This window comes from Girardinichthys multiradiatus, chromosome 7 (assembly GCF_021462225.1).
Source record: "Girardinichthys multiradiatus isolate DD_20200921_A chromosome 7, DD_fGirMul_XY1, whole genome shotgun sequence".
Lineage (NCBI taxonomy): Eukaryota > Metazoa > Chordata > Actinopteri > Cyprinodontiformes > Goodeidae > Girardinichthys > Girardinichthys multiradiatus.
In genome coordinates, this window is record NC_061800.1 from 26,153,686 (window position 1) to 26,179,533 (window position 25,848).

The 25,848-nt window shown below is 39.6% G+C and overlaps 1 protein-coding gene across 1 annotated transcript; it reads right to left on the reverse strand.

Annotated features, from left to right (window-relative positions):
* Positions 1-5,318: 5,318 nt before the first annotated feature.
* On the reverse strand, positions 5,319-24,976 carry tlk1a (tousled-like kinase 1a). Its single transcript, XM_047369631.1, is given in 23 exon segments — positions 5,319-6,364; positions 8,395-8,502; positions 8,576-8,687; positions 8,924-9,059; positions 9,141-9,310; positions 9,393-9,482; positions 9,596-9,687; positions 9,777-9,858; positions 10,047-10,144; positions 10,441-10,507; positions 13,677-13,865; positions 13,965-14,101; positions 14,201-14,311; positions 14,439-14,531; positions 14,614-14,700; positions 14,791-14,886; positions 14,998-15,041; positions 15,155-15,230; positions 17,518-17,589; positions 17,680-17,801; positions 24,496-24,535; positions 24,537-24,572; positions 24,574-24,976. Coding segments are annotated over 23 exon segments (2,271 nt in total). The 5' UTR covers positions 24,616-24,976; the 3' UTR covers positions 5,319-6,193.
* Between the last annotated feature and the right edge of the window lie 872 nt (positions 24,977-25,848).

Genomic DNA, 25,848 nt, shown 5'->3' on the forward strand with positions numbered 1-25,848 from the left:
ATATACACTAATTTTTTTATTTGATGCTTGCAACACATTCCAAACAAGCTGGGACAGGAGCATGTTTACCACTGTGTAGCATCACCTTTCCTTTAAACAACACTCAATCAGCGTTTGGGAACTGAGGAGACTAATTGTTTTGTAGGTGGAAGTCTTTCCCATTCTTTCTTTATGTTCAACTTCAGTTGCTCAACAGTCCAGGGTCTCCGTTGTCATATTTTGTGCTTCATAAAGCGCCACACATTTTCATTGGGAGACAGGTCTGGACTGCAGACCCTAACCCAAACCAGTCTAGTACCCGCACTCTTTTACTACGAGGCCACGTTGTTGTAACACGTGCAGAATGTGGCTTGGCATTGTCTTGCTGAAATAAGCAGGGACGTCCCTGAAAAAGATGTTGCTTAGATGGCAGCATACAGGTCCTTCTCAAAATATTAGCATATTGTGATAAAGTTCATTATTTTCCATAATGTCATGATGAAAATTTAACATTCATATATTTTAGATTCATTGCACACTAACTGAAATATTTCAGGTCTTTTATTGTCTTAATACGGATGATTTTGGCAAACAGCTCAGGAAAACCCAAAATTCCTATCTCACAAAATTAGCATATCATTAAAAGGGTCTCTAAACGAGCTATGAACCTAATCATCTGAATCAACGAGTTAACTCTAAACACCTGCAAAAGATTCCTGAGGCCTTTAAAACTCCAAGCCTGGTTCATCACTCAAAACCCCAATCATGGGTAAGACTGCCGACCTGACTGCTGTCCAGAAGGCCACTATTGACACCCTCAAGCAAGAGGGTAAGACACAGAAAGACATTTCTGAACGAATAGGCTGTTCCCAGAGTGCTGTATCAAGGCACCTCAGTGGGAAGTCTGTGGGAAGGAAAAGGTGTGGCAGAAAACGCTGCACAACGAGAAGAGGTGACCGGACCCTAAGGAAGATTGTGGAGAAGGGCCGATTCCAGACCTTGGGGGACCTGCGGAAGCAGTGGACTGAGTCTGGAGTAGAAACATCCAGAGCCACCGTGCACAGGCGTGTGCAGGAAATGGGCTACAGGTGCCGCATTCCCCAGGTCAAACCACTTTTGAACCAGAAACAGCAGCTGAAGCGCCTGACCTGGGCTACAGAGAAGCAGCACAGGACTGTTGCTCAGTGGTTCAAAGTACTTTTTTCGGATCAAAGCAAATTCTGCATGTCATTCGGAAATCAAGGTGCCAGAGTCTGGAGGAAGACTGGGGAGAAGGAAATGCCAAAATGCCAGAAGTCCAGTGTCAAGTACCCACAGTCAGTGATGGTCTGGGGTGCCGTGTCAGCTGCTGGTGTTGGTCCACTGTGTTTTATCAAGGGCAGGGTCAATGCAGCTAGCTATCAGGAGATTTTGGAGCACTTCATGCTTCCATCTGCTGAAAAGCTTTATGGAGATGAAGATTTCATTTTTCAGCACGACCTGGCACCTGCTCACAGTGCTAAAACCACTGGTAAATGGTTTACTGACCATGGTATCACTGTGCTCAATTGGCCTGCCAACTCTCCTGACCTGAACCCCATAGAGAATCTGTGGGATATTGTGAAGAGAACGTTGAGAGACTCAAGACCCAACACTCTGGATGAGCTAAAGGCCGCTATCGAAGCATCCTGGGCCTCCATAAGACCTCAGCAGTGCCACAGGCTGATTGCCTCCATGCCACGCTGCATTGAAGCAGTCATTTCTGCAAAAGGATTCCCGACCAAGTATTGAGTGCATAACTGTACATGATTATTTGAAGGTTGACGTTTTTTGTATTAAAAACACTTTTCTTTTATTGGTCGGATGAAATATGCTAATTTTGTGAGATAGGAATTTTGGGTTTTCATGAGCTGTATGCCAAAATCATCTGTATTAAGACAATAAAAGACCTGAAATATTTCAGTTAGTGTGCAATGAATCTAAAATATATGAATGTTAAATTTTCATCATGACATTATGGAAAATACAGGTCCTTCTCAAAATATTAGCATATTGTGATAAAGTTCATTATTTTCCATAATGGACCAACACCAGCAGCTGACACGGCACCCCAGACCATCACTGACTGTTGGTACTTGACACTGGACTTCTGGCATTTTGGCATTTCCTTCTCCCCAGTCTTCCTCCAGACTCTGGCACCTTGATTTCTGAATGACATGCAGAATTTGCTTTGATCCGAAAAAAGTACTTTGGACCACTGAGCAACAGTCCAGTGCTGCTTCTCTGTAGCCCAGGTCAGGCACTTCTGCTGCTGTTTCTGGTTCAAAAGTGGCTTGACCTGGGGAATGCGGCACCTGTAGCCCATTTCCTGCACACGCCTGTGCACGGTGGCTCTGGATGTTTCTACTCCAGACTCAGTCCACTGCTTCTGCAGGTCCCTCAAGGTCTGGAATCGGCCCTTCTCCACAATCTTCCTCAGGGTCCGGTCACCTCTTCTCGTTGTGCAGCGTTTTCTGCCACACTTTTTCCTTCCCACAGACTTCCCACTGAGGTGCCTTGATACAGCACTCTGGGAACAGTCTATTTGTTCAGAAATTTCTTTCTGTGTCTTACCCTCTTGCTTGAGGGTGTCAATAGTGGCCTTCTGGACAGCAGTCAGGTCGGCAGTCTTACCCATGATTGGGGTTTTGAGTGATGAACCAGGCTGGGAGTTTTAAAGGCCTCAGGAATCTTTTGCAGGTGTTTAGAGTTAACTCGTTGATTCAGATGATTAGGTTCATAGCTCGTTTAGAGACCCTTTTAATGATATGCTAATTTTGTGAGATAGGAATTTTGGGTTTTCATGAGCTGTATGCCAAAATCATCCGTATTAAGACAATAAAAGACCTGAAATATTTCAGTTAGTGTGCAATGAATCTAAAATATATGAATGTTAAATTTTCATCATGACATTATGGAAAATAATGAACTTTATCACAATATGCTAATATTTTGAGAAGGACCTGTATGCTGCTCAAACATCTGTATGTACCTTTCAGCATTAATGGTGCCTTACCACATGTGCAAGTTACCCATGGGCACCAACACACACCCCTACCATTACAGATGCTGGCTTTAGAGCTTTGTGCTGATAACAGTCCAGATAGTCCTTTTCCTCTTTGACCCGGAGGATACGGCATCCATGATTTCCAAAAACAATTTAAAATGTGGGCTCTTGAGACCAAAGCACACTTTTCCATTATGCATCAGTCCATTTCAGATGAGCCCAGAAGAGCCGGCCGCACTTCTGGGTGTTGATATGTGGCTTTTGCTTTGCATGGAAGAGTCATAACTTGAACTTGTAGATTTAGCGACGAACTGTGTTAACTGAGAATGGTTTTCTGAAGTGTTCCTGAGCCTACGTGGTAATATCATAAACATAATGCAGTGCCTCCTGAGGGGTCAAATGTCACGGGCATTCAGTGTTGGTTTTCAGCCTTGCTGCCTACATGTAGATTTCTCCAGCTTCTCTGAATCTTTTGATATTATGGACTGTAGATAAAGAAATGCCTTAATTCTTTGCCACTGTATGTTGAAAAACATTGTTCTTAAACTGTTGGACAGCTTGGTCACACTGTTGTTCAATGTGCTAAACCTCACCCCATCATTTCTTGTGAACTGAGCCTTTCAGGAATGCTTCTTTTATCCCCAATCATGACACTCGCCTGTTTCCAATTAACCTGTTCATCTGTGGAATGATCCAAACAGCTGTTTTTTGAGCATTCCTTAACTTTTCCAGTCTTTAGTTGCCCGTCTCAGCTTTTTGCAACATGTTGCAAACTTTTAATTCAGAATGAGTGAATATTTGCAAAAAAGGATTTAAGTTTATCAGTTTGAACATTAAGAATCTTGTCTTTTTAGGAGATTTATTACATACACGCATTTTAAATTTGGTTCTGTTCATTTCAATGATTATGGCATACAGCTAGTGAAAACCCAAAGGTTAATGTCTCAGATAATTAAAAACAAGTTGTGCTAAAGAAATCTTATGGCATAAACTATCATGGGGAGCACTGCTGATTCAGCAGTTCTCCATCAGTCATTGACACCATCCACAATGAGGGTAAGCCCAACAAGGTCATTGCTGAAGAAGCAGACTGAAATGTGCTGTATGCAAGCATACATATAGAAAGTTCAGTGGAAGGATAAAATGGAGTAAAAAAAAAAAGTTCTGAAGACAAGCCTTTTGGAGATGGTTGTTTCATTTTCCAGCAGGAATTGAGACCTCTAATGGTACAGCATATGCACTCAGTACTGTATGTGTTGGCCTGCTTTTCAACAGGTGGACATTTCTGTATTAAAAACAATCCCTTTATTGGTGTTGTATATTATAGGAAACCAAAGTGGGTTTTCATTAGCAATAAGCCACAATCATTAAAATGAACAGAAATGTTTGTAAAACACAAGTTTCACTTTAAAATGTAACTAATAATTGTGCTTTGATTGCTTAAAAGAATAAAGGAAGATTTGAAAAGAAATCAGACTGGATATCTACACTGATATGGAATGGGTAATGTGTTAGGAACAGTAGGATGCCACATCATTTGAAAATCAAAATGATCCAACCCACAGAGAATTTAATCCAAAGTCAACAAGAAATTCAAATGGAAAAACAGGGTCTAAGGATTTCATCCTGACACCTAAAGGCAGTCAGGGTGCCATCATTATCCTGTACAGGTCTGTGTGTCCTTCCATGGATTTGCCTCCCCACAACAAACTGACCCACTATCAAACCAATCATGCTGAACAATGTTGCAGGCACCATTTAATTCACAGCAGCTTCTCCAGACCTTTTCACATCCGTCACGAGCTCAGAGTGAACCTGCTCATCTGTGAAAACAGGGGCCAGTGCCAAACCTGCCAAATCCTGTTTTCTGGCAAATGCCAGTCAAGCCTCACGGTGCCGAGCAGTGAGCACATGGACTAGTAGAGGACACCCAATGGCCCTGTGCAGCTCTCCTAGAGTAACTGCCTCTCTCCTGGGATCTCCTCCTTGCTCAAGAGACTGTGCTGGGAGACCTTTAGTCAATGGCAGGTATTGATGTGCCATCCTGGTGGAGTTGGACTGCCTGTATAACCTCTGTACAGTCCGGGTTGCGTCTCCACCTGCAAAACAATTCCTGTTTTTGGGGTTCTCGTTGTTGCCCCTTTAGTTCACCTGTTGTTGATTTCATTAACAGCTAAACAGCTGACACTAATTAACAACCCCCTCTGTTCCTTTGATTCTTTTGAGCAGCGCATGTTATATATTGATACACACCTGTAAATATGGATAGGTGTTAGATATCAGGTAATCAATAACATTCGTTGAGGGGAAAAAATAACTTGTTTCCTGGAATTTATTATTCACTCTAAGCAGAACTTGTACCCAAAGTGGAACATACAGCCCTTGGAAAAGCAAGAGCAGAGAAGCAGCAAAATGAAAACACTCCAGGAAATTCATTTATGTCAGGAAAACTTTAACTCCTTGTACACATTACTGCTGCAGTTCAAATTTTGAAAATTCACCTATACAGCATATACAGTTTCCAATTTATATGTTAATTAATATTCCTGCATAGGGTTTTATACATCATTTTTCTACATTTGGTTACTTTGTGCATTTAATGTATGTAAGTATGCTGCTCCAGCCTACATGACACTAGATGCCACTTATATGCTACACATTACATTCCCATGGCTAAGTAACTCAAATGAAAGCCTAACATTTGTGAAAAAAACTGAACAATTATCCAAATCAATAGTGAAATTTCTGTAGTTCTATTTAACAATGACTGACTTCTTCTCACAGTAAATTAACTTCTAGCAGCTGAATAATTTGCATCCTGGCAGGACAGTCTTATTAAATCTAAATGGCACACAGCCGAATCTCCATTCAGCCACTGAACGCTCCATCCGTCTGCAACATTTCTACTAGGTGTCCAGCCACATTTTCTTCAAATACACAGTTTCAGTGCTTTTGTCAGACCCCCCCCCCCCAGCAACGATCCACGTTCTTTGACACACTTCTCCGTCCTGCCACTGATAAAGTCCTAGTGAAGGAGAAGAATTCAGGTGCAGGTCAGAGGAGGCCAAGAAACATCCCCACTTGTGTCCTGGTCTTTCTGCTGCTCCTGTCACGAGTCCAGGCCTCTCAATGAGCCTCATGGTTGCAACTTCAGTTGTCAATTCGCCTGTCTTATAAAGGTCAAAACTGTCAGTATGAGATGAGGCTGGATGAGGCTGAGCCGGCGCTAGCGGCACTCATCTGCAGGTTTCCAGAGGAGCTCGATCTTCGCATTTGAGGGAGCAGGTAGGGGTCGCTTCCCAGCTGGTGGACATCGACTCGATCCTCCTTCCTATACGCCAGGCAGCGTCTTATAAAGGCCTAGGAGGAGGCGAAAGAAACAATTGTCTATTAGCTGGAAGATGTACAATCAGGGATCTGATTTCCATCTTTTCCAGATTTCATAGCTGATTCGAGTCGTTTATATTGAACATTTATCATCAATGTATAGTTAAAGGTTCAGAAATCCAAAGGTTACTTTACAAGCTGTGTTCTGTTATGTTAAACTCTTGCTATGTAATGATGGTTTAAGTTTTGAAGCCCATAAAGATCAACTATAAACAAGTACACTGAATGTTTATTGCTGTTGCAAAACAGCAACAATTAAAAAAAAAGGTTCAGCTTAAAGAGACAGTACCCTGGTAAAGATCTGTTAAATAAATTGAATTTATTCAAGTGATGTAATCTCACACTGAAGAATTTGATACAGTTGAATAATGTGTTCTGGACATTTAACTTCCCTTCCTCCTTTCCCAGGGTCTCGCCAGCGCATTTGCTGAAAGTTGTCACCATTACGCTGAAATTAGTTTATGTCAGCCATGGCGCATGTGCTGAGTCTGTTCCCGCTTCCTTTCACCCTATGACTCTGTGTGACCGCTAACGGTAAAGCTTTCTAAAATTATGTCACCTTCGAAGGGTAGGTATAAACGGCGTCATATCACGGCGTTCTTCCTGCTAGCTGCTAAGCAGAAATCGGGCGACAGTCGTTCCACCAACGACGAGGAGCAAAATAATGGGCCTCCAGCCAGTACTAGCACTGCGTCTGTCATTTCTGCTGTTGGAGGGCTTAACAAGCAGTAGAAACAAAGGTCTGGCATCGATCCAGCATGGAAAGAAGCCTTCCAATGGCTGGTAATAACCACCGATGACCCCGGTAGGTCTTCACATTAGGTCATTTGCGCTCGCTTTTGAATCTATAATTTTACTTAATGCCACCCGGTCAGCAAATATAAATAAACTATGTATTTCTGACAGTGTGCTGCCTCTGTACTTAACGATGTTAAAGTTGTGTGAAACAGGTGAATTAATTGCTAAAACTCACAACAATGATGCCCCTCTAAGCTGCAAGATAACCCTCCCAAACACCTTCAAATCCAATAGCTTTTAATAGCTTAAAAAATTTTGTTTTTCTTTAGCACCCCCACATGTGATTAATGTGAGGGTGCTAAATAAATGTGATTAAAAAAATAAAAATCACATTTATTTTCTAAAAATTAGATCAATTTTGTTAAAAACTATTTTTGCTTAATGTCATTTCTTCCCTGATGCATAAATGTACTTTAAAATTAAAAGGTTGGATTTTTTTCATTTTATTTTCTGTGTAAGATGCAACGGTGTTAAAAAATATATTAAGATTACGTCTTTTTACACACCTTTTCCATGGGTGACACTAAACGTGGAGGGTGCTGTACTCCACTAAACAAACTGAATAACAGGCTGGTGATGGACTAGAACATGACATCTAAAAAGCTGTGGGAGTGACTGAAAAGACAAGGAAAGGCCAGATGGTAAAATCAAGGCATTAGATATGATTTATTTACAAATCAATTTATTTTTTTAGAAAATCAGATCTTTTAGAAAGTCTGGAAATCATCCCTTTTCCAAATAGCAAAAACTAGGGATGCACCAATATGAGAATCTGGGCCGATATTGATATCCAATATAATGTACATAAATATTACCCAATATTATTGGTGTTATGGCAAAAAAAAAAAAAAAAAAAAGATATTTACATTGCTTCTGTGCTTTAGTTAAACATCCTACGCTGCACATGACCAAACAGATACCACACGCCCAACGCCTTGCCTCACCAGAAACACAAACAGAAGCAAGGTGGAAATAAATATCTGTTATTAATGTTGGCCCAGTTTTACTAACCGGACCGATACAGATATGTTAAAAAATGACTAACATCAGCCTATACCAATATTAATACTGATATATCGTACATTCCTAGCAAAAGCAATTCCTTAAAATTGACTAAAACTTTCCAGTACCAGGTAAAAAAAACAAACACACAAAATAAACACATACCATCCTGAAACAATCAAAGCCAAGCAAGACTGTCTCACCTTGGCTTCATTACTGACAACTGGCTTTACAGGGAACTGGACCTCAGTAGCTTTGAGAATAGTGTTCTCCTGCAGGATATCCTGCTGTGACTGGTTGTGGCCAAAAGGCTGGAAAACAGGGAAAACTTGCTTTAGGCTCGAGTTACCAAGAGACAAATATTCCTAAACCATTACCACTTACCTTTCTTCCATACAGACACTGGAAAAAGATGACACCTACTGACCACACATCCACCTTATTGGAGATCTTTGGGGGTTCTTTACCAACCACAAAACATTCAGGAGGGAGGTACCTTTGAACCAGATCAGAATTGCTTATTTTCTTTGGCAAAAAATATTTAGATCCAGGGACTTAACATTAAATACCTATTAACCAAAAATACAACTTCGTCCTGCAGCAGCAGCATTTAGGCCACATGAATAGTAGACGATGAATATTAATTAATTGTTGGTTGCTTGGTATTGCTTTGAACACCTGCTAAATCAATATAAATATGATGCATGCATGCAAGCAGTATTCTTTCCTCACCAATAGGTCCCTGCACCCTGCGACGTCAGGTCCATCCCATCAACGCCATAGTTGTCGTCATCCATGATTTTGGAAAGACCAAAGTCGGTGATTTTTATTTCCCCGCAGGCTGTGCCGTCCACCAGCAAGATGTTACCTGCATGGCGAAGCACAGTGAGGTCAACTAAAGCCATGATCGTGTGCCGAGAGTCATTAAGTGCTCAGAAGGTACGTTTACCTGGTTTAAGGTCATAGTGGATGATGGGAGGTTTGATTTCATTTAAGTATTTAAGTGCGTTCACAATCTGCATGACGATAGACCGAGCCTCCTTCTCGGACATTAGCTTATGCTGCTTCAAGTAGAAATCTAGGTCGTTGCCCTCGCAGAACTCCATAACGGTGCAAAACCTGTTCAACGCAATGGTAAATGATTAAAGCAGACATCTAACAAAAGACGACTGAAAGGATGAGACTTCATGAAGTTACTAACGTGTCTGTGTCCAGTGAGAAGTAATCGTAAAGTTTTACGATCCTGGGATGGTCCAGCTCCTTGTGTATTCTGTACTCTCGACATGCATGCCTGTCACATATACGGCCACATTTACATCAACAAACCAATAATAACACGCCTGGACACAGTAGCTTATAAACAGACTGAACCAATTGTCTTGGTTTCCAATTGGACCCACATACTTGTGATAGTTCTCCTTTTTCTCTTCTCTCCAGTTTTTGTTAAGTTGGTGAATTTTCACAGCAGCATATCGTTGTTCAATCAAGTCAAAAGCCTGAGGAGCAAATACAGTAGAGGTAAGTTCGAGTAGCAGAAGAACCTTTTCTGGTCTTTAATTTGAGACAGCAACACTTCAGGGCCTACCTTGTAAACTTCACTAAAACCCCCACGCCCCAAGAGGTGAAGGAGCAGATAGCGTTCATTTAGCGTGGGGTGATCTTTAAATCTGAAGGTGAAAAGAACGGGGAAAAGATTAAAATGAAAACAGTTTATTTTACTTCATTCTTTACATAGTATTTTGTCAAGTAACAGGACTACTCAGAAACAGTTCGGTGGATGTTGACGGCATTGGTGTGCGCACATTATGCTCCAATGTCAATGCAGTAACTGTCAAAGAAATGGATTTAGACTTACTGGGAGCTGTCTTCATTATTTATTCTCTTCAGCTCCCTAATGTGAAGGTTGCGGACTCTCTCCAGGCGCTCCAGCTCAGCCTGGATCTCAGCTTCTTCCTATTAATGATTTAAACATGTCAACACACAAGGGCAAGGAAACAACGTTGGAATCAGACTGCAGGGAGAGAAGATCATCACAACCTTCCACCACAAACACGCTGACTTGGTTTAAAATGATAGAAAAATCAAGAATTGGCTTAAATTTCTAATAATTGAGTATAAAATTATACACACCAATGATGAGACTGTACAGTCATGCTTTTTAGATAAAATGACTACTGTTCATTACTGTAAAAACAGAATATTGCGTACAATATTCTGTTTTTATGGAAAATATCGAATCTCAAACGAACCTTCTTCAGATGTCCAAGTCGCAACTTGAAGATCTCTTCCTGTTCATGGTACTCTGCTAGAGTCAGCCTTAACAGGATGAGAGTTAAAGGGGGGGAATTAATCACTTCATTTTAAAAGTATAAATACAAAGGAAGATAGAAATGAAAGCAAAGAAGGCGAACAATAAGGAAGGAAAGAAGCAAGGATAAATTCAAGAAAGAGGGGGAGGAACAAATGAAGCAAGGTAATAAAATAAGAAAAAAAGCAATAGAAAAAAAAAATAAGAAAGTGCAAAAGCAAGGAGGTAAGGAAGGAGCAAAACAAGGAAGAGGGAAAAATACATAAAAGGAAGTAAAATAAGAAGGAATCAAGGAAGGAAGGAATTAAAGTAGGAAGGGTGGAAAAAAATAAAAAAGAGGGAAAAAACAAGAAAGGAAAAAAGGGCAGGAAGTAAATTAGGGAGAAGGGAAGGAAGATAAAGGTATTGGAACATGAGTTTATACACTAAGGATATGCAATATTTGACCATACTCCACTTAGTTTTTTTCTAAACCTATCCAGAATTGGAAAATACCTGAACTAAACTAAATGCTTTTCCAGTTTGCACAGTAGAGTGCATGTTTTCCAAGCATGTTAAAACCCACATCTGCCAAGAGGTAACCTCCATCCTCTTGGCAAATGTGGCTTTTCACAAGTACCAGTAAATATTCACGTCACTCCAGCTCTAGAATCTGGCTTTCAACGGAGGCCGGAGCATTTTACATTTTTACATATAAAATAGTATATGCCATCACATTTGTGCATTTGTCTAAGATACAGCAGCTGGACCGCTGTGTTCACAGGCCTGTTACTTGTTTAATACAGCATACTGTATAAGCTTTGAATCGTCAGTACTTCTGTCTTATGGATGGTTGATTACTTTTCTTCTTTGCGCCGATCCTTTTTAATTTTGATTGTATTGTTCTTATCCTGATTCTAAACTTTTTTATTTTATTTGTTACGATTTTATCGGTATTTTTATTTATCTTTAATTTTAGTGTCTTTGCTTCAGATCCAACAGGATTAACTGTGGACGCAAGAGGAAGCTGTCTGAAAAGGATGTTCGGGTGCTAACCCGGATTGTATCCAAAAAACATAAAACCACGGCTGCCCAAATCACGGAAGAATTAAATGTGCACCTCAACTCTCCTGTTTCCACCAGAACTCTCCGTTGGGAGCTCCACAGGGTCAATATACACGGCTGGGCTGCTATAGCCAAACCTTTGGTCACTCATGCCAATGCCAAACGTCGATTTCAATGGTGCAAGGAGCGCAAATCTTGGGCTGTGGACAATGTGAAACATGTATTGTTCTCTGATGAGTCCACCTTTACTGTTTTCCCCACATCCTGGGAGAGTTACTGGTGTGGAGAAGACCCAAAGAAGCGTACCACCCAGACTGTTGCATGCCCAGAGTGAAGCATGGGGGTGGATCAGTGATGGTTTGGGCTGCCATATCATGGCATTCCCTTGGCCCAATACTTGTGCTAGATGGACGCGTCACTGCCAAGGACTACCGAACCATTCTTGAGGACCATGTGCATCCAATGGTTCAAACATTGTATCCTGAAGGCGGTGCCGTGTATCAGGATGACAATGCACCAATACACACAGCAAGAATGGTGAAAGATTGGTTTGATGAACATGAAAGTGAAGTTGAACATTTCCCATGGCCTGCACAGTCACCAGATCTAAATATTATTGAGCCACTTTGGGGTGTTTTGGAGGAGCGAGTCAGGAAACGTTTTCCTCCACCAGTACGCTCCGCACACTCTTGGCATTCTGTTGATGAGCTTCAAGAGGTCGTCACCTGAAATGGTTTTCCAACAGTCTCGAAGGAGTTCCCAGAGATGCTTAGCACTTGTTGGCCCTTTTGCCTTCACTCTGCAGTCCAGCTCACCCCAAACCATCTCGATGGGGTTCAGGTCTGGTGACTGTGGAGGCCAGGTCATCTGGCGCAGCACCCCATCACTCTCCTTCTTGATCAAATAGCCCTTACACAGCCTGGAGGTGTGTTTGGGGTCATTGTCCTGTTGAAAAATAAATGATGGTCCAACTAAACGCAAACCGGATGGAATAGCAAGCCGCTGCAAGATGCTGTGGTAGCCATGCTGGTTCAGTATGCCTTCAATTTTGTATAAATCCCCAACAGTGTCACCAGCAAAGCACCACCACACCATCACACCTCCTCCTCCATGCTTCACGGTGGGAACCAGGCATGTAGAGTCAATCCGTTCACCTCTTCTGCGCCCCACAAAGACACAGTGGTTGGAACCAAAGATCTGAAACTTGGACTCATCAGACCAAAGCACAGATTTCCACTGGTCTAATGTCCATTCCTTGTGTTCTTTAGCCCAAACAAGTCTCTTCTGCTTGTTGCCTGTCCTCAGCAGTGGTTTCCTAGCAGCTATTTTACCATAAAGGCCTGATTCACACAATCTCCTCTTAACAGTTGTTCTAGAGATGTGTCTGCTGCTAGAACTCTGTGTGGCATTGACCTGTTCTCTAATCTGAGCTGCTGTTAACCTGCGATTTCTGAGGCTGGAGACTCGGATGAACGTATCGTCCGCAGCAGAGGTGACTCTTGGTCTTCCTTTTCTGGGGCAGTCCTCATGTGAGCCAGTTTCTTTGTAGCGCTTGATGGTTTTTTGCGACTGCACTTGGGGACACTTTCAAAGTTTTCCCAATTGTTCGAACTGACTGACCTTCATTTCTTAAAGTAATGATGGCCACTCGTTTTTCTTTACTTAGCTGCTTTTTTCTTGCCATAATACAAATTCTAACAGTCTATTCAGTAGGACTATCAACTGTGTACTGTATCCACCTCCTGCACAACACAACTGATGGTCCCAACCCCATTTATAAGGCTTGAAATCCCACTTATTAAACCTGACAGGGCACACCTGTGAAGTGAAAACCATTTCAGGTGACTACCTCTTGAAGCTCATCAACAGAATACCAAGAGTGTGCGGAGCAGTAATCAAAGCAAAAGGTGGCTACTTTGAAGAACCTAGAATATAAGACATATTTTCAGTTGTTTCACATTATTGTTCAGTATATAATTCCACATGTGTTAATTCATAGTTTTGATGCCTTCAGTGTGAAGCTACAATATTCATAGTCATGAAAATAAAGAAAACTCTTTGAATGAGAAGGTGTGTCCAAACTTTTGGTCTGTACTGCATATATAGAAAACAAATGCAAAGGCCTAGACTTACAGTTGAGGTAGGCTGGGTTTTAGAAAGGGATCGCTTTCTGCTCCGTTCACTGCCTTGGTTTTACGTTGCTTTGGCTCTGAGTTTATGGTCGGTGTTTGGGCGTTGCTTGAGGTTGGAGGTTTCCTCTTCGCAAGAAGTTTCCTCTGCCTCTCGATGTCTTCTCTCTGTTGATTTATCCACTCCTGCTGTCTGCGAATGCAAATACAAGATTTGCATTTTTAAACTCACGAGTCGAATTTATCTCTTTTGTGAAACCGTTTAAAAAGAGAATGTCAAAAAGGTTCTTACTTGACGAGGTTCTGGAAGGCATAGCCATCTGTCCACTGCTCTGTGAATGAGGCCCCATGTCTTACTGTGGTGAAATGGCCCAAACGTAATCTATCCTGCATACTCTTCTCCCGACAGGCCTGCTTCTCCTGGGTGCTCTGAAGGATTGGATCAAACGCTTATTTTTCACAAATCTTTTACAGGTTCCAATGATTTTTTTTGATTTTTTTTTAGACGGTAAAAGAAAATAAATGTACCTTTTCTATGAGCAACTTTTTGCTCATCGAGATGCATTTATTCAAGCGTTCTTTATACTTTTCAAGTAATTTTTGCTGCTCGTCTATCTGCCTCCTAAGATCACAGTTTGCCTAAGAAGCAGGATGAACACATCAGCACAAAAGTTAATTTACACGTTCAATGTAACTGTTTAAAAACTGAGATGGCTTTCTTTAATTGTTAGAGAGTAATGTGATCATAAACCAGTTTGTCTCTTACCCGTAGCAGGTCATCTATTCTACCTTCCTTCTTCTCAAGGTCTAGGTTCTTCGTGCTTTCAAGGGCAGCCAACTTCAAAACTGTAAGATCAGTCTACAATAAAGAAGGAAACTATAAAACTAATGCAGGTTATCAAAAAAAAATCATTTGGTGCCAGGATTCAGTCTTCCCTCACCTGAACAAATTTGACCGATAGTTGCTTTGGATTTATCATCTGGTCCCCAAAAGACATATTAGTAGGAGATGAGCTATTTTGCCTAACCTGAAACAGAACAAGATCCTTTTAAGGATCAACTCACATCAAATGGAGCAACCATAGAAGATCTGGATATGAAGATCTAGGATGACTTACAGCAACGCCCTGAGCCGACTGGGAATGTGAGTTCTGAGGTGAGCGAAGAACTGGAGGGAGACCTCTCACAGGACTGGACCCGTTCCCTCCCTGAAACTACAGGACGAAGAAAGTTCTGTTCAATCTGCCAACTGCAGAGGTCTCATCTTGTAAATAGAAAATTAAACAAGCCATGCACGGTAAAGAAATGTATAACTGCAAACTTACATCAAAATAATCACTTATTTTGGGTCCTCGCACAGCCGATTTCCCTTCAAAGAGGAAAGAAGGCAGTTTTTAGGTTTATGGAAATATTTTAAATACAAACTGCCACCTCATTTAGTAAAAGTTCAACATATTCTCAGAAAAATAAAAATAATTAAACCTTGGCTGCTCTCCGACTGGATCTCAGGCTTCCTTTTTCTGCCTCTGGTCGTTTCCGACTGTTTCTTCTCCGGAGTCTAAAATTTAATAGGAAGTGATGATTTCAACACAACTTTTAACCTTTTATCCACCAAAACTGTGGCTTTAGTGAGAACACAGCTGACCCCAAACTCTTTACACTGATGACTGTAATCAGTGTTTAAACATCAGTGATTTTGATTTGATTTTTCTGTAATTGATTTTTTAAATTCCATTTTTTCATAAAGTATAAGGACCACTTCCGACCAACAAGTCAATAATAAAACAATTCAAACAGCAACATATTTCATACTGGGTATATTTTATATACCCAATAAACATTAGACCCCAATAAATGAAGAAAAACAGGACACATTTGGACCAAAACCAAAGACTATTTACTAGACTAATGTTTAAACAGCAGCAGCAACATTAATCCTAAAATACAACAGAGGTTGTGCTAGACTTGTCGGTCATTCTGACTGACAGGGTCATAATCTATTTTTACCTGTCACTTTATTTTTTAAAGTGATAATAATTAAAACATCAATAGCATTTATTTTCATTCATTCATTTTAATTATTATTCAGTCCAAACCATCTGAACAGAGAATCCACATCAACCAGATGAATACATTTAACTTTCTCCGCAGTGACAAAAAACACTGACTGGGTCCCAGACTAACTACATATTAACAATGAAATTAAACGATTGCACGTAAAATATGAGCAGATCACCTGCTGTGACCTGAACACACAGTCTAATATCTTCTACCTGGTTTCCAGCTGTCCTTCTGCATACAACATAGAAGTGACTTCCAAAGCAAAGGTTACGGAGCACCTTGAATACTCATTTACAAAACTAAGTAGATTAGCTTCTTGATCATATTTTCAAAATACAACTAATGACATGATTTAGTGAAAACACAAATCCTTCTGACCAATGACCAGAGCACAAACGATCAACCACCAGACAAACAAAACTCCACCTGAAAACAGTTTGCAATACATGTCTGGCAATACAAATACAAGCTTAACACCACCCTATCAGACCAACGTTCAGCTACCAGTGATTAGGAGAGCAACTTTTTAAAGACAAGCAACAATAGTAAAGTTCACCATCCGACCAGTTTGTCCATTAATCATTTCTTCTTCATGAGAATTAAGAGCAAATCTGCTCATCATTTTTAGCTACACAGTAGGGTTGTCAAAATAATGGCAATATTGCTATAATCAATATTTTAACAATAATTTATTCAGAAGTTTAATTAACAGACCCATTCTAATTTGTCCAAATTGTCGCACCTCTTCCGGCAGCAGCGCGGTAATATCTCCCTGCAGCCGCTCACCGGACCACAACAATGAGCTGCTGGAAGTTTTAAACTCTAACATGGCGAGAACAGCTAGAAAAAAAAAACCAAAAAACATGTGACCCTCTATAGCCTGCTACAAGCCAATGCTACAACACTGAAGTTTGAGAGCAACTTAGAAAGGTCAGTAAATCTCCTGCAGTAAACCTGTCAGACAACATAAGATCATGCTATCTGTTTAAATATTCAATTCACGGACACAGCCAGTCCAGTGTCGGTGTTCTGTTGGTTTGAGCTCCCATGTCGAGATGCACTTTCCAGGTACAGAGTTCGGACCAATCTCTGATCTTTGCTTTTTTCTTCTTCAAACTTTATTAAGATCAACAAAATGGAACATGACACACATCACGTTGACAAGAACACAGAAATTAGTACGAACGGAATAAAGGAAATAGATTTAACTTGAGTATGCCATGAACACAAAACACCAGGGGGTTCAAATCATTCTAACGCATAAAATTAAAGAAGTATTTTATGTTTTAAAAGCTGACAGGCTTTTTATTCTTGGTGTCCATTATTGAGAAAATATAAGGCTTGATATACAAAAGTAATTGAAATGATTCTTTATTTGTCCCTCGGCAGTAACATAAATTGACAGGCAAATGGAAGCATACAGTTGCACACTAAAGATAAGCCATTATAATAAAAATAATTACACGATTAAATCAGAGATACACACTTCCAGAAAGAATATTAACACTTATACTAAGTGTTATCTTGTTCACTGTTCACCAAACAGGGAAGTGACATTTTAAATTTAATATTTTGTCTAAATGAGGGCTGAATTGTCCCTTACTTATTGATTTCACTGCAATAAAAGGAAGTTAAAATCTTGTCATATTTTAATTAATTATATTTTTCACTTTCTGCAGCTCTACATGCAAAAACAGATCATTTTGAAAGATTGGGGATTGTGATTTGGTTCCTCTAACTGTAATGAGTGTACAGAGGTTTTGAAGCCATATGTGATGTTTTACCTCTGACTCCTTGTCGCTCAAGGATCCCAAACTTCCAAAACTATGATTTGAACATTCATTGTTGGTCAGTCCCTGCAGGAAATACAATACATTTAGGTTTAAATCCGTTCCAGGAACCCCAAAATGTATTAAAAACAAAACCTTGACAACACACTGACTCACTTTGGTTCCTCCACTTGTGCTGCAAGTGCTTCCCCCTGTGCTGCCACTGACCCCGCCCATAAAACGTGCCTCCAGCAGCTCCTGTCTGCGGGGGTCCAGGCTGTGCAGCTCCTCCATGGTGCCTGGGTAGATAAGCAACAATTCACAGTACGCCTGTTATTTAGGGGTCTACTTAATGGAAAAACATTTACATAAAGAACTAATTTATATCCATTCTCAAGGGGCACCGACATAATCCACTCCAGTTAAAAATAAATTTCAAATACAGTTCACCTTTGCCCAAACTAACTGTTAAGAATAGTGCAGGTATTAAAAACGTTTATACCAGAGGTTACAGCCTTTTCTGTGCTGCAAACGCTGCCATCCTGAGAGTCGGAAAAGAATGTTTCAATTGCTAGGCAATGCTGAATGCTGTGTCCCTCTGGGAATGATACAGGAGCTCCTTGGGATTCTGTGTTCCTGCAGACTTTGAGTTGCCTGCACACTAAACCTGCGTTTTAATGAGACAACCATTTTGAAAAGCTACCAGACCTTAGCAAAGCATTTTTAGAGGTTGGATTATTCAATGGAAAAAAATAAAATAAATAAAAATTATATTTTAAAAATATTTTTAATAAATCATTTAGAAAAACAATGCCTAGGTCAACAGCCTATGTACTTAACAAAATGGTTAAATAAGCCAAATTAAATATGCCACACACTATTCCTATATTAATTAATAGAGACACACAGAGAAATCTGCCAGTCAGAAACCAAACCTCCGATCAGTGAATTTACCAAACTGTAGTGTTACGGAGTGGTAGGAATGGAAACGCTGAAGGTTGTTTTAGCTGGACGAAGACTCAAAGCTCTTCTCAGTATCAGTGAGGTGTATAAAGTGAAGTTAGAGGGAACACAAAGGCTGTAAGACGCTTCCAGACAGGTAGCTGTATTTTCTACCAAGGCTCTCTGGGTGTTTATTCATGCTGCTACAACAGGGAGTCAGCAGATAACAGGAAGAGTCGTCTCCTTTTTATTCTTTTAAAGAGTCCAATTCTCCAGTAGAAGACATTGGATCAGGAAACGTCGCCACGTTTTTGGAAATCTGAGTTAAGATAAGGATCTACTTATTCCACAGGCTAATACACATTAACTCTAGGCACGTGAAGTTCGCTAATCATCCTCTATCATTCATTCTCAGAAATTTTTTCATGCACTAACTGAGAAATACTGGGCAAACACAACATGCCAAAGACTATTTAAAGTCTTAAAGTCAACCCCATAATCATTTTTGTCTTTGAATTATAAGTAAATCCTGTTTAACTGCAGTGCCACTTAACATATAAAAAAATGTATGATCAATCGTGACAGAAAGGCTCCTTTATATTAGCAATACATTAACTAGGGATGGAGTAATATAAAAATTTGAGCCATTATCCAATATTAATATTGATGTTATGGCTGAACCAATATTTACAAATATTATATACATGTCCCTACCTTTTCAACACCGTGAAATACTACGCATCTGTCATTCTCCGTTTCAATTAAATATCCCACAATCCTGCGCTGCATCACTGTTGCATGCCCCAAAAAAAAAAAACACCACATGACCGACCCCCTCCCAAAACATGAACGGCAACAAGATGCAAATAAACATTGGTTGTTAATATCGTACTGATGTGATACGTTAAAAGTTAACAAACATCAGCCACTACCAATGTTAAATAAAACTTGTATGGTATTTATAGCCCCTTTAGAGAACACAAATATGTATAAGGTCTGAGCTTTACTAAAATCACTGATTGAAAATCTGCTGCAGAAGCTCAGTTTGGTAAATTATTACAGCAAACCTACAGGATTCTGCTGTGTAACTACACAGCTAACGCAACAATGATCCCACTGAGAGAAACAACAGTAATCAAAATGGAAAATACCATTTATTAGAAGATGCAAGATGCTCCTCAGAGAACTGTCCTCCTCAACCTCTACAACTCAGACTTCAAACAACACTGCCAGTTGTGACCTCCAGAGGTTCTCTGATGACACATCAATTGTGGACACTGTCTCTGAGGAGAAGGATCTGGAGTACAGAGAGGCCATCACAATCTGTGCATCAACATCAACAAAACTATGGAGATGTGACTGCCTTCCAAGAGAACTTGGACAGGACTTGGACACTGAGACTGTGACAAAGTATCTGGGCATTCACCTGAAAATAAACTGGACTGGTCCACACACAGCAAGGCCCTGTACAAGAAGGGCCGGAGTCGCCGCCACCTTTTGTGGAGACTCAGGTCCTTTAATGTGTGAAGGGCTCTGCTCGGGACGTTCTACAACACTGTGGTAGCCTCAGCAGTGTTCTATGCTGTGGCACAGAGCGGGGCAGGAGCAGACCAGAGAAGCTGGTCAGGCGGGCCAGTCTGCATGTTGGCTGTCCCCTGGACTCCATAGAGAAGGTGGGAGAGAGGAGGATGTTAGTCAAACTGACATCCATCATGAAAAATGCCTCTCACCCCCCTCTACAACACTGAGGGCGCTCTGAGCAGCCCCTTCAGATGCAGGCAGCGGCGCCTTAGAAGATCCTTTCTCCCATCAGCAAAAGGACTCTAAAATAAACCTAGAATTGTACAATGCAGCCATACATTAATTATTTCACCTCATTTATAACCCTTATTCTATTGTGTCTTATGTATATTTGTTGTAACTTTGTTTTATATATAGAGGTTATTTTTTATATTTAGCATTTATTTCTTTTTGATGCTTTGCTTGACCTATTTGTTTTTAGAAATATTTTGTTTAAAATATCTTTCTAGATGTGCACCTGTTACTCTGTCTTACTGCTGTGACAATTTCAAATCCCCCTTAGGGGGATGAATAAAGTCTTATTTTAACCAACTGTTATCAGATTCATTATTTTCATTTAATTCCATTCACAATACCATCTAGTGAATATAAACACAATGTCAAACAAAACTAATATTTATGTTCATTAATAACCAGTTTTGACCAATTCACTCTTAAAAACCCGCTAGAAAAAATGTAATCTCTAAACTGGATCCGGTGCTATAATAAAGTTTATGCAGAAATATGTTAATAGTATGCTTAAAGAGGTTAAGAATTAAAATATGGATAAATATTATGGATAAATTCTACTTTTCTCAAACCATGAATTGTTTTCTAAAGCTAGATTAGAAAGCATTATTATTACACTATTATTATTTAGTCACGTAGGCGGCTGAAGTCTAGCAATACAAAACCAAGAAAGATCAACAATATTCAGAACTGAAATATGATGAAATTCTATTAACTAAAATCACAAAGAAGCACAATAAGGCCATCAAGTTACAGCTACAATTTAAATGCACTATTCCAGAATTATTTAGACCAGGACACATTTGTTATCTTTTAAGGTTTTTTCCCAGTTAATCAAAACAACACTTCATTCTTCTTTAAATGTATCTATAATTCAACAATCTAGGGAATTTCGTCCGTAAAAAACTCAAAACTCTTAACTGCACATTTCCTGATAATTGCATTAAAAAATTCCAGCTCCTGTGCAATAAGAAAAATGTTGGAAACAATTTGGCAGCTATTCAATTTCCTCCACCCCCTTCCCAAGAAACCCACAAACTAGTTTTGTAGCGTTTCCCACAATAGGTCTTTGACTTCCAATCAAATCTGCAGCACATTTTATTGTTGCAATCATCCGCCTCAAACCACAGGAATACTGTCTGCATTTGCTTCACATTCAAGGAACCACAAGCGGAAAGCAAAACAAACAGCTGCCATCAACTATTAAGACCATTTTGTAATAAAAGCATAAACCTGAATAAAACATGTGGGTCTGCAAAACATCCACTTTATTTCCAGCTTGTTCAGATGAATGGCACAGCTTTCACCTTTAACCTCTACCAGCTTGACTGGGCAAATATAAATCATGCTGGTAATAAATGACTGGTATGTTCAGTGTTGCTAATGATGATCTCCAAAATAAGAACTGCAAAATCCACAGGAAGCAGCTGTTGTAGGCATTCAACCAACCCACAGGGGAAGTGCTACTTCTAAAACTCCTTATTTTGCTGGTTTTCACAGCAACCTTGATCTGTCTGATTTGGAAGCATAACGATGGCAGGTTCCAATGGTTTAAACAGTGCGGATCATGCGGACTAAATGACAAATTACGGCAAATATCTCATTTAAACAAAAAGGTACGAAATTTTGGAATTTGAGACCTTTGCATCTGTTTTTTCCAAACCGCTGTCTGTGTTCTTTACATGTCAAGAAGAATGGGAAAAAGCTAGGCAACTGTTTCTACAGCATTTGGGCACCGTGTCATGAGGAATCTGCCAAAATACATTTAACAGCCAAGGCCTAGATGCCAGCATTTGATGCAAGCGCTAACGTTAGAGCACAATAACATTTAAATGCTTCTATAAACCAGGAGAAATTATTTTTATAAGAACTGGATCTGCAGAAAAACATAGAATGGCTGATTAATATCAAAAGGGTTCTATCAAAAAATAAGCAAAAACATGATAACCCAGTGTTTAAAAAGTATATGAAGGTTGCCCTGTAGATTTCTCAGGACATAAAAAAACAAAAACAAATACGAGAAACAGCTGCATTGAAATCATCACACAGGACACATTATCATATATGTAATATTTTTTTAAATATATGTACAGTTTTAAGTTTATACGTAATCCACTTAAGTTTAACAAATGGAAGGGCCTTTTTTTCTCCTCTCAATGAGCAAAACACATCTAAGGTGCTTTATTTTGCCTAATAAAAGCCTTGAATAACTAACTTTAAAAATACAACTGTTTCTGAACCGAAACATCTCCAATTGAACTGCTGCTATTTAAATTACCCTTATTTGGTATGTGCCTGTGATTGGTATCTCTGTATAATCACAGTTTTATATGTTTTTCTTTAAACTGTTGAAATTTCTCAAATTATATGTGCCGCTCTAAAAGTTAAAAGTTTTTTTTAATTAGATCGAAGAGGAAGCGCCAGAATGACCACAGTTTTTTGTGGTTGTACAGAGCATCAGGTAAAGTAACACTGCCCACACATATTGCTGCAGACTGCTTATCAACTGGCTGAAAGAAGGCTCTTACACTTTTCACTTGCTTAGAAGGAGGACAAATTTGTCTGTTTGGCAATACTTTTGTTCAGATAAAACAGTGTTACAACAACAGATAACAGAACTGTTTGGTGACCAACTCTAAGCTGGCTACCTGAGCAGATAGCCTGACTAATTAGCCAGGTTATATCAGCTCATTGCACTTGTGTTCTATGTAATAAGCACATTAAGGCTATTATTAAATTGAGTGAGTGTTAATTTTAGATTTTTTGTTTAAAAATAAAAAAATAAACAATATTGTAGAAAACAACTCTAACAACGTGTTATATTTCAGCAGCAGAAGGAGCAATAAGATCATGTTAAACATTTTAATTTTGAATTTTAATGTAAATATTCCGCTACTTCATGAGAATCGCATTCTTGGCTCCCATCACACGATTTAACACTTTAGATTTAAAAATTTTGGTTTCTTAGAAAACATGAAGATGAATAAAACAGGCTTAAGGGGCCTTGCAGTACATCCCAATGTTGACCAAATATGTATACCAGTTTCACACACACATTTGTCCTTTTTAATCAAGGATTTCCTTCTGTCTCAAACACTAAGGCCTCAATGCATGACTGTTATCTATTTTGAAGCCCCTGCAGGAGCCTGCGGTTGAACCCTTACAACCCTTGTTGTGGAAGTCAATTTAACTCCATGCTGTTCAGCAGGCTGACCACCTGTTTATGCAGGACTCTTTGAGAGTTAGAAATACATCTGAGGCATGATGAGTGTACCATTAACACCTGAGCTAATTCACTGACAACTTCAACTTCAAAGCAGAAGAAGCACGTTTTTAATGAATGACAAGTGGCTTTCTGATGTAGGCAGCCATCATTGTTGTCAATCAGTGTACGTTACACTGACAACACAAGGAGCAGAGAGAAGCCATACCAGTTTCCAAATATGAGCTCAGTCCTCCATCACCGCAAAATGTGGTGAAAGGTACCGACCCTAAAAGGACGTGGGATCAATATTCACATAGGACCTTATAAGAGCAAATTACAACAGCTTGCATCCCCCTTGACAATTTTACAAACTCAAATAAAGAGATGGGGGTCAAACAAGGATACCATGCGTCCAGTATGTTAGCATCCATAGCAAGGGGGCATCTACTAACAGTCGCCTAATTTGAGTGAAATTACAAGCCAATTCAAGGCACTCCGGTCCCGTTCGGATGGTAAATACCTCCAGCAACAGAAGAATATAATAAAAAGCATTACTGTAAGTAAACACCACAACCAGGACACAAAGGATTGCTAACGATGCGATGTACACCTTTACCCTGCTTGTTACGACTCCACTGATATCACATAAACACTTCCAGAAACTGCTTGATTTTTCTACTTGCATCAACTGACTCGTCGTTAAGTGTTAGCCATCACTGCAATGTGATGTTTGGTAAGCAATGCATAGGATTTATTTTATTTATTTATTTATTTTTTTTTGCACGAGTGCAGGTTATTTGTCTAAAGGTTATAGCACTGGCCTGAGCATTACGCTACGGTCCTGTGTTCAGTGCTACAAGCTAGCCAAAGAGGCTCAATGGACTTTGGAGCTGACGCTTCACTGTAAACGTTAGCTAGTATCGAGCAGCTATCGCCCCCCAAAAAATTGGTCGGTAGTTTAAGGCGAATTGTCTTAATGCTCTGCTCAGAACTACCAAACAGAAAACATTTAGAGATTTTAAGACATTTAACGATACCTTCCGAGGCCTTCACCCCTGCCGTGGTATGCTGCTGAAAACACAGTCCGTGTTGGGGACGTGGAGAGCTGGGACCAAAGATGGCGTCCCCTCCAAACTTCCACTACTTTGGATTCTCATCAAGCTACTTTTTTTTTTTTTTTTATCTGTAGGTGCCGCAGCGCACGCCGCTCACGCAGACTGGGCAACTAGCCGTGCGGCGTACCACATCTCGTTTTTCCACAGGTACACCGACCGCCAGTGAGGAAAAAAGGGGACAATTACTGTTCTTTTAGGACACGAACCTCTTTACACCTAAGCAGAGCGTCCGGGCTCCTGGGCCACCTCTCCCCGTCTTCGAGTGGTTGTCTGTGAAACGTCACGCAGCGTGTGCAAAAATTCTTCTCGTGGAGGTGATGCGTTGTGTCTGAGCGTGCGTGACGATGTCCATCATCATGGCTGATAATTGCGTGTAAAAATAAACAGTCAACTTTATATTAAATAAGGCACTGCCACAAGACATGATTTTTTTTTTTGTTAACCCAATCAATACAGTTCAGCGCGTTTGTATTGTAAAAAAACATTTAGTTGGTCAATATTAAAAGGTGTTTTATGTCTAATTATTCTAAATGTAAAAACACAACATATTGAACACAATGCTGGGAAAGACGCCAGATTCATTTAAATTTATAGTCTAAACCAAGGGTGTAGTTGAGAACACAAAATCAAAAGACAAGAATTATATGGAGTTAAATTTGTCTCAATATTATTCAATCAAACAAAAAACTAATCTCAATCAAACAAAAACTAATCTCAATCAAAAAATATTAAGTTGTGATCATTTTTTTTTTAAATGGAATATTTTATTTTGGGGAGGAAAAAAATTGTTTGAAAAAACGTTTTGGTTACGAGTCTCGCTTTTTTGGTTTTGACGCTCTCTGTTTTTGGTTGAACTATACAAGTTCTATACAAGAATTATACAAAATGAATCTTGCAAAATGCAGAATACAGAAAACACATTTTAATAAAACAGAAAGCTCAACAGTCCACGCATCTTAAGTTTTGCTTTAAAAAATGTGCATGCTGTTCATTTGTAAATTAAAATGTTTCTAATGTGATGCCATCCGTTTGATTTTATTAAATGTCAGGTACAGTGCCTTGGTAAAGTATTCACACCCCTAGAACGTTTTCACAATCTTACAGCCCCAATCCTCTGTGTATTTTATCTGGATTTAATATAACAGACCAACCTTAATTTGTGCATAATTGTAAAATGAATCATGATTTTCATTTTTTGATTAATAAATATCTAAAAAATGTGGCATTCATTGACACTTAGCCTTCTTTACTCTAATAACTCTAATTCAAATCCAG